Source organism: Citrus clementina, unplaced genomic scaffold (assembly GCF_000493195.1).
Source record: "Citrus clementina cultivar Clemenules unplaced genomic scaffold, Citrus_clementina_v1.0 scaffold_2, whole genome shotgun sequence".
Lineage (NCBI taxonomy): Eukaryota > Viridiplantae > Streptophyta > Magnoliopsida > Sapindales > Rutaceae > Citrus > Citrus x clementina.
Window position 1 is genome coordinate 7,270,504 of NW_006262688.1, and position 10,311 is coordinate 7,280,814.

At 34.2% G+C, this 10,311-nt stretch overlaps 1 protein-coding gene across 1 annotated transcript; it reads left to right on the forward strand.

The window, feature by feature from the left end:
- Positions 1-3,014: 3,014 nt before the first annotated feature.
- Positions 3,015-6,538, forward strand: LOC18050501 (receptor-like protein 9DC3). Its single transcript, XM_006446125.2, has 4 exons — positions 3,015-5,057; positions 5,259-5,910; positions 6,113-6,161; positions 6,292-6,538. The coding sequence occupies exons 1-2, from the start codon at positions 3,023-3,025 to the stop codon at positions 5,888-5,890; spliced, it is 2,667 nt and encodes an 888-aa protein (XP_006446188.2). The 5' UTR covers positions 3,015-3,022; the 3' UTR covers positions 5,891-5,910; positions 6,113-6,161; positions 6,292-6,538.
- Positions 6,539-10,311: the final 3,773 nt, after the last annotated feature.

Consider the following 10,311-nt stretch of genomic DNA (forward strand, 5'->3'; position numbering starts at 1 on the left):
TCTCCTCTCATTAGTTGTATTTTTAATTTCTTTTTAAAAAACTCTCATATTCAATTAAAAAAAAAAATTCAACCGCCCAAAAAAAAAAAAGGTATTTAGCTTCGCGGCTGAATGGGGCTAAATTGTGTATTGTTTGACCTGTGAAACTCTTACCACATCAGCTAATATGCTGCTTTTGGGTCTCTTATTCTAACTTTTATCATGACATGGCAGTAATCGCCCAGTGTGATTGGCATTTTTCTCTTATTTAAGTTTTGGTGAAAGTGAAGCCCATCCACATAAAGTAATAGAAAGGATCAGGCTAATTCAATGCCTAGGGATGTTACAATCATTTTTTATTACTAAATATTTTTAAATTAGGATAATGAATTAATGGAATAAAAATTTACACAGTCTGACAATTGATTTACAAAAATCAGAATCCTGATTAAATTCAAAAAAATAATTATAATCAACATCTATAAGAAAAAGGAAAACGAGAATCATATGTAAGGAAAATCATTTCATGATGGAGGAAAATTTACCTCAACTATAGGAATTTTTGTTTCTTTTATTTTAGTTGAAACAAAAGTAGGCCCATAATTATAAAAAAAATGGCCCACTGTCCTATACACATCATTAACAAAAACTCGAAACAAAACGCGTGTATTTTGTTTTTATATGAATGAAGAAAAATGTCTGAATGAGAAATAAATATTATATCACAAAAATATCTCCATAAAACAACTTATTTTCTAAAGGGTAAAAGCTCGTTTAGTCCCTATATTTTGAAGTTAGTGTCAATTTAGTCCCTATATTTTTAAAAATACCCCAAACCATCCCTATCATTAAATTATTGACACTTTTGCCATTATCTTTTGTTCCTTTTAACTTATTTTTAGAATATTGCCCTATTATAATAATTTTTTTAGACATTATTAAAAAGAAAAAAATAAATTACCAGTTTAACACCAAAAAATAAAATAAAATAAAAAATATATATTAATTTTTGTGGAACACACTCTTGAGTTAAAATATTAATTTTTCTAAAAAAATTGATAATGTAATTTTTTACAATATTAATTTTTTAGACATACGTGAGCTTCCACAAAAATTAATATATACCTTTTTTGTTTTTATTTTATTTTTGAGTTTAATTTGATAATTTAATTTTTTATTAATATCCAAAAAAGAAACATTATTATAAGAGTGTAATATTGTAAAAGTAAGTTAAAAATAATAAAAAATAATGGCGTGAGTGTCAATATTTAGCAGCAGGGACGTTTTGAGGTGTTTTTAAAAATACAAGGACTAAATGGGCACTAACCTCATAATATAGGGACTAAACAAGCTTTTACCCTTTTCTAAACTATGTAATATTATCCTTTTTATTTTGATTTATAAGGACATAAATGTAAAAGAATCAAATTTAAGATATTTTTAATTATAAAAACAAACAAAATGTCACTTATATTCATATGTTAAAAAAAAGAAAAATAAACATGTGATCTAGATTTTTGTATTCAAATCCTTTCAAACTTCAAAAAAAATTAGATCTATTTAGATTTAAAAAAAAAAAAAAAAGCTACCTGAGTGTGACTCACCCTAATTATAAAGAGACAAATCTAAATTTAGATCAATCTTCTTATTTTTCTTTTCTTTTCCTTTCTTTTTTTTTTTAATCTCTTGTTGGGGATACAAATAATAATATATTAATTTATGGCGTGTGATTAATATAAACACAAATTATAAGATCTGCTAAAAAACCTGTATTTTATAAAAGACAGATTCCGATGCAATTCCCTTCATTATTATTCTCCACGTTGATCCCAAGCAAGCATCCTCCACCCAATCAGAATCGTCCTGTCTCGGCTCCACGGTTTTTTTTTTTTCCCCTCTCATTAGTCATTATGTAGTTAGTCGATGTGCTGTGAAAAATGTGCAGACTCAAATCCACATTTGGTAATCGGTACATAAGGACGTACGCGTCCCACCAGAGTCTAGAAAATTTATGTTGACCTTCTTCTTCTTACTTTCTGAGAAACCAAACTTGCTGTTTAGTTTATTTTATTCTCCTTTTTTTTTTTTTCCTTTTCAATGTTTTCTTCTTTACGACTCATCATATCATGTGTGAATTAGTGCAGTTTTAATAATTACACTTTGGAATTGATCAGACGGCTGAGATCAAATATGCAAGTTACACATTTACACTCCGGTTTTTATATTCCTCCTCAACATCAAAAAGACGAGTCTTATTAACACCTGTATTTTATAAACCACAGCTTATATCTTCCAAATATACATCCCTTCTTTCCATTTATTCACTTATATACGACAAATCCACCTGCATTGAAACGCCCCCATTTGTGAATTACCAAGTTCCTCAATTTTCATTTCTGACTCCAAAATTGAGAATAAGTATAATCGAGTATAAATGCAAGTGTCATAAGAGTGAGATAAAAGGTCGCGTAATTTTTACACAAAGGTCGAGTATTAATTTAATAATTATAGTCGATGGGTGGGTAATGGTCAGGTAAAAAATCGGGGTAATGGTAAGGGAAAAACTAAAAAATGGAGAATAAATATACTCTTTAAGGATATTTATGACTTTTCATTAAGAAATTGTCATATTAATGGAATCACTGTGTATGGTGTCATATCTGTAGAATTAAGCCACTTTCATGGCGTAAAGGGTGCAATTTCTTTCCGCTGCTCTGCTCCGACCATCAAAAATTATAGTTGGCTCTCGAAATCAGGTGAAAAACATTAATACTTTCTTTTTTCTGTTTTGGTTTATGAGGAAATGCAATAAAAGCTTTAAAAGTAGTCAATTCCGCGTCGAGCATGTCGTCAAGATCCCCCTCTTGAAATGAGTAGGATTCCACTTACCACCTAAATTTCAAAGCAAGAAGACTTGGTGCTGTAAGTCAATAAATATTATATTATTAATTAATTACACACCATATTCAACTTCTATAAATATTCATTATATCTCTCTCTCTTCTTGTGATTTCATCATCCATAAAAGAAAAAGAAAAAGAAAATGGGTTATATCACTCAGCCTTATCAACTTTTTATTTGCCTCCTGGTATTGCTCTTCTATTCTCATTGTTCAGCTGCAATACTTTGTGATGTATCTCACGTCCAAAGTTCTGCTTTACTCCAATTTAAGCAGCTCTTTTCCTTTCAAAAAGATTGTTCATCCGGTTGTGATGTATCTCGTCCAAAGATGATGTCTTGGAAAGAGGACGCTGATTGCTGCTCCTGGGATGGAGTAACATGTGATTCGGCGACGGGTCACGTGATTGGCCTCGACCTCAGTTGCAGTTGGCTTCACGGCAACATCCCTTCCAACAGTAGCCTTTCCTTGCTTCCTCGCCTCCGAAAGCTCAACCTAGCCTTCAATGATTTCAATTACTCTGAGATTTCCTCTGGTTTTACTGCTCAATTTCCGAGTTTGACAATCCTTAACCTCACTCGGAGCAATTTCACGGGGTCAATTCCTCCCTCACTAGGTAACAATATTACACAACTTGCTTATTTGGATCTCTCATCTAACAGTTTTAGTGGTCACGTTCCATCATCTTTTTCAAATCTTCAGCAGCTTGCTTGTTTAGATCTTGGGGGCAATAACTTTGTTGGTAAAATTCCTGCATCATTAGGTAACAATATTACACAACTTGCTTATTTGGATCTCTCATTTAACAGTTTTAGTGGTCAGATTCCATCATCTTTTTCAAATCTTCAACAGCTTCGTCATTTAGATCTTTTGGACAATAAATTTGTTGGTAAAATTCCGGATATGTTTACCAACCTAACCCAACTTTCTTTTTTAGGCTTGGCATATAATGAACTGATAGGCTCGATTCCAAGTCCAATCTTTAAACTTTTGAATTTGACATATGTCTATCTTTCTTTTAACAATTTCAGTGGCAGCGTTGAGCTTTACGATTTTGCAAAGCTCAAAAATCTTAAAGTTCTTTCTCTTTCTAATATTAGTTTATCAGTGAGCACCAAATTAACAGTCAACTCGTCTTTACCTAATCTTTCGGAGTTGAGTTTACCGGCTTGCAATATAAGTGAGTTTCCAGACATCCTGAAAACTCAACATCATTTAGAGTGGTTGGACCTTTCTAGAAACCAAATCCGTGGTAGGATTCCCAGTTGGATGTGGGATATCGGAGTACATACTTTGAATACGCTAGATCTTTCACGAAACTTCCTGACAAGCATAGACCATCTTCCGTGGAAAAATCTCGAATTTCTTACCCTTGATTCGAACCTACTTCAAGGATCACTTCCAGATCTACCACCTCACATGGTACTGCTTTCAATTTCCAACAATAATTTGACCGGAGAGATTCCTTCATCATTTTGTAATTTGAGTTCCATTCAATATCTTTACTTATCCAACAATAGCTTGAGTGGACAAATTCCACAGTGTCTTGGAAACTCTACACTTGAGACTTTGGATCTCGGAATGAACAACTTCCAAGGTAGCATCCCACAGACATATGCAAAGGGCTGCAACTTGACTTCTCTTCAGCTGAGTGGCAATCACTTGGGGGGACACATACCACCATCTTTGATTAACTGTGTCAATTTGCAATTTCTTGATGTTGGGCATAACAACTTGAGCGGCCCAATTCCAGAATGTTTTGGAAACTCAACACGTTTGTCATTTCTTGATGTTGGGAATAACAACTTGAGCGGCCCAATTCCAGAATATCTTGGAAACTCAACACGTTTGCGATTTCTTGATGTTGGGAACAACAGCTTGAGCGGCCCAATTCCAGAATGTCTTGGAAACTCAACACTTGAAGTCTTGGATATGAGAATGAACAAGTTCAACGGCAGCCTCCCTCAAACATTTGGAAAAAGTTGTGTTTTGGAAAGTCTTAAACTTAATGGCAATCGGTTGAAAGGACCATTGCCTCCATCTTTGGTTAATTGTCAGTATTTGGAAGTTTTAGATGTTGGGAATAATCAGATTGATGACACCTTTCCCTACTGGTTAGACGTTCTTCTTGAATTGCAAGTTCTTATATTGCGTTCTAATAGATTTTGGGGTCCTATTGGTGATACCAAAACAAGAGTTCCCTTTCCCAAGTTGCGAATAATTGATTGCTCTCACAATCAACTCATCGGTGTTTTGCCACTATGGTATTTGGATAATTTTAAAGCCATGAGGCATGGGAATAACAATAGTGTTGAAGTCGATTAGATGAGGTTGCATGATTCTTCTAATTACTATGAGTCAATATTTCTGACTATGAAAGGCATTGACTTACAAATGGAGAGGATTCTAACAACTTTTGCAACTATTGATTTGTCCAGCAATAGATTTCAAGGGAAAATTCCAGAAGTAGTGGGAAAGTTGTATTCACTCAAAAGTCTCAACATTTCTCACAACAACCTGACTGGTGGTATTCCTTCATCGCTGAGAAATCTGACAGAGCTTGAATCTCTAGACCTCTCTTCAAACAAGCTTGCTGGACGTATCCCAACGCAACTGGCGAGTCTGAATTATCTTTCGGTGTTGAATCTTTCGAACAACCAGCTCAGCGGACCCATACCACTAGGATCCCAATTTAATACATTTGGAAATGATTCCTATTCTGGTAACTCAGGGTTGTGTGGATTCCCATTATCAGAGAGCTGCAGCATTGATGAGGCACCAGAACCAACAACACCAACAGGACTTATTGAAGGAGACGATGCTTCAAGCTGGTTTGATTGGAAGCTCGCTATGTTGGGTTATGCATCTGGAGTGGTGATCGGCTTGTCCATCGGATACATGGCATTTGTGACTGGAAGGCCACAATGGTTTGTAAGAATGATCGAAAGGAAGCAATCCAGGAAGCTGAGAAGGGTGATCAGACGAGGCAGAGGAAGTAGAAGAAGTTTGTAGGTGCATCTCTAAAGGCCCAGGTGAGTAATTATTAGTTTGTCTTTTAGAATTATAAGCTGGTTTCTACTGTTCTTTGAGTAGATGGCATGCTGATATTATCGTAATCTAACAGTTGACTTACAAAAACCACAATACTAATTAATTTCGGATTATGTTTATTATCAACATCTATAGTGAGAAAGAAAATTTTAACTGAATTATTGATGTGGTTGTTTTCTTCAGGAATTATAAACTCCTGGAAGCTAGCAGTGGAAGTCAAATAATCCTCCAGGTACTGAAATTGTTTTTACTTAAATTTCAATTTCATGAAATTGTTTTTACTTTTATTGCCATTTCATTAGAACATGTTATCACGGACGTATTTCTTGATGGTAAAATGACTTGAAGTAATATTGTTGCAGGAAATCATGTGGGGGGTAACTTTGGTTTGTTTTATCTCGGAACACGTATTTCAAATTTGGGCGTAGAACGTACTATATCAAAGTTTGAGAGCAGAAAACATTCTTATTAAGTGGTTGCATTGCTCTTCTTGGAGAAAATGTATTAAATGAAATCCCACACATCTGCCAATGGGCTTGTACAGCGTTGACGGCACTCATGCTCTCAAATCTTGAGAGCAATACATCGGAGGGTTGAAATTGAGATGTGTGATGATAAATTTAATTTAAAGTAATTTTCGTAGATCTTTTATTGTAATATATGTATCTGTATTTCAAAAGGAAGAAATCACCTGCATCCAAATTTAATTAAGAAAAATCTGCACTTTTCCATATATCAACTTTTTTCATTTTGCAAAAAAAAATAATTATGCGTAAATGAAACCAAACGGCCATTAAATTTAATGAGGTTTTCATAGCACTGCCATACTTAACAGCAGTCTCCACGTACGGTGCGGCCCATGATTCCACTTATAACACGTTCTCAAGATTAGGATCTTTTTTACTCCTCAAACTTCCAACATTCTCCATGGATCTTCTCCATCAGTAGATTTGATGTTTCATGTCATCAAGTGATGTGAAATTGTTTGCTTTTATTGTCGTGACATGGCTGCACTTGAGAACGAAACAGTTGATAATGAGTAATAATGTTTGGAATGACGCCGCAGGAAATAAAGTAGGGAGAGCTTTCAAGTTATGTACATTCTTTTAAGTTATGTACTTTCTTTTCTATTATTTTTTTATGTTATTTAGTTGCTTTATTAAATTTTTTTTTTTTAAATGCAAGGTTACACAAATTAAGAATGAAATTAAAAACAGTGGGAAAAAAATTAATGTCCAATTCTGTTGCGAAATTAAATTTTTGTTGATTGATAAATTCTCTTCTCTTCCAGTCAACTCATGGCAGCTTCAGTTGAGCAAGCTTACAAATTCAGCATATATAATCCATAATTATGTAGATTACACATTTTAATTTGTAGTAAAATAATTAATCAAATTTATTCTTAATCAGGTATTTATTTTTCCTAGTCAAATTTATCAGAAAACAATGACCTCGGGATTTGGTTATACAATAAATGTAACTTATGTAATATGATCATAGCATTAGGATTTGGTTATTGTAACTTATCCGATGTGGTCTAATTGGGTTTTGTAGAAGGTTTTGAGAGAAAATTAAGAGAAAATATGATGCTAACTTTTAAGTATCTACTTGGAATATATTAAAAATTTTCGAATTTTGGTATCGATCAACATTCAATTTTCTGCAAATGCTGTATGTGTCATTTGTTTTTTACGATCATATATGTTCTCTATTACAACAATAAAATTGGTACGCTAGATGACAAATATGATCATGAAATAAAATTATAATATTAGTAGTTCAAATAAAATTAGGTGTAATTATTATTTTAGGATTGTAATTTTATTTTTTATTAATCAAAATTATTATTATTATTATTAAGCTACGGGCCGTGCTGGACCCTTATAAAAAAAAGTGGGCACGACACAGCACGACCCACCAATTTGGTGGGCCATGTCGTGCCCGCCCACGGATTTTAGTGGGCTGATGGTTGATGCTGGCACGGCCTGTTGGCCATCATTAAGTACGTAGTATGGTGTGCGCACAAACAAACCGAATTGGACTGAGAATTTTAAGCATGTGGTCCTTAAAATCGCATCCTTCTCTATATGCAACGATGGGAGATATCAAATAATCCTGACTCAATTAATTGCAGCAATAATGATGTAGGAGACGATGTGGGCTTAATTTGGGTGTACATCTTCGTAAGTTGAATTTGAATGTGTAATATTACTGTTCTGAAAATAAGAAAATCGATTGGATTGAATAATTGAAATAACTTAGGTCCAAAATCTCTGACCTTAGATGATCCTTGTTCAAATGGCCCAGTACGCACCACGTCAACATGTGAAAACTCATCCACATCACCAGCCTCAATATTCTCGCCACGTCATCACTCAACAGGTCATCACTGACGATAATTTGGATAAGAAAAACATTTGAATTAAGAGCCTTCACTCTTCACTGAGAAACCAAAATGGCGGGAGCTTTGCTTCATTTGAATAGCACGGCCACGGGCAATAATGGCCAGGGCTACAAGTGCTACTACAGAGACAGTTCTTGACAGAGCTCAGTTTCAAATGAAGAACCAAAACGGCCGCGTTTTGGTACTTGGAGGTACGGGTCGTGTCGGTGGATCCACTGCTGTTTCTCTCTACAAGCTCTGCCCCAACATTCAGATTGTAGTTGGCTTTCGAAACAGGTGAGCTCAATTTATATATATAACCTTTTCTTTCTTCTGTTTGGTTTCCGAAAAAATGCAAGAAATAAAGGAGGGAAATTTTTCAGGAGCTTATATTTCGTTATTGACAATATTTTAATGATGTTTTAGTCTATAGCTGAAATGCTGTAACTTTGCTTCTGCAGATGTGATGATTGAAGCATGTATACAGCTTTACTGTGTAACCGAGATGTCATCTCATGTGTTCTTTTTGTGCCTCCTAACAGACAGCATACATTGATGTTTGTGACGATACCAACAACTCTCAGCCTGCAAAGTTCTTCCAAGGTTAAACTTCTGAAGGAATCTATCTAGGAGTGAGCAATGGATATTAACAACTTGCTTAACACATATTAGCAATGGAGTGAGCAATGGTTAAACTTCGAAATTAATATTACACATATTAATTTGTAGTCTGACTAATTAATATTACACATATTACACATATTAACAACTTGCTTAACAAACTGAAACAGAGTCAAAACAAGGGAGGAAAAATTAATTGTTTTTTTTTTCTTTAATGACTAACAATGATCTAGCTCGCTGTTACATGAGCATATATGACAAATAATAACTTACATCTCACTAAACTATCTTTTTACATGAAAAAATTACTATCAAAATGGTTACTAATTGGATACAGCTTCAGCTTTAGTCTGGTTTGTGGAAATTAAAAAAATGCTCCTTTTGAAGAATCAAAGTCTACTTTATATGTAAATAAAGGGGATGATCAATAAAGATAGCCCATCACTGTTCAATTACTTTCAAGCATGTCGATTGTTTCATGAAGAGAAACTCCGATTGCCTCTAAGGGTCTAGTCAAGTGATTTATAAGTAATTTTATTTGATTAATCATTTGAGTTCGAATTTAATAAATATGAGAGAATAATATTTTAATTGAAATCCCCTCATCCAATTTTTTTTTTTCTAAAAAGAAATTAGCACTTTGCCATATATGAGTAAAAACTTTCATTTTGTGGAAAAAAAAATAATTAATTTTGTGCAAAACGGAACCAAACTGCTGTTAAACTTAAAATCAGTCTCAACGGTAATGGCCATCATTCCCCGTCAAACACGTCGTCAAATTCCAAAGCAAGACTTGGTACTCTAACCAATAAGCATTATGTTATTAATTAATTACACACCATTCAACTTGTATAAATAGTCATATCTCTCTTCTTGCGATTTCATTAACCGGCAAAGGGAGGAAAAAAAATGGGTTATTTGACTCAGCCTTATCAACTTGTGATTTGCCTCCAGTTATTGCTCTTGTATTCTCAGTGTTCAGCAATAATTTGCTCAACCAAAGTTTTGCTTTACGGAGTAACATGTGATTCGGCGACGGACACGTGATTGGCCTCGCCCTCAGTTGCGGTTGGCTTCATGGCAACATCCCTTCCAACAGCAGCCTTTTCGTTCTTCCTCGTCGGTGAAAACTCATCCTGGCTTTCAATGACTTCAATTACGCTCAAGAATTCTTCTGGTTTTACTCAATTTCTGAGTTTGACACTCCTTGACCTCCCTTTCAGCAATTTCACGGGGTCAATTCCTGCATCACTTGGTAACATAACCAACTTGTTTCTTTGGATCTTTCGAATAACAATTTTAGTGGTCACATTCCATCATCTTTTTCAAATCTTCAGCAGCTTCATTTAGATCTTTTGCACAATATATTTGTTGGTAA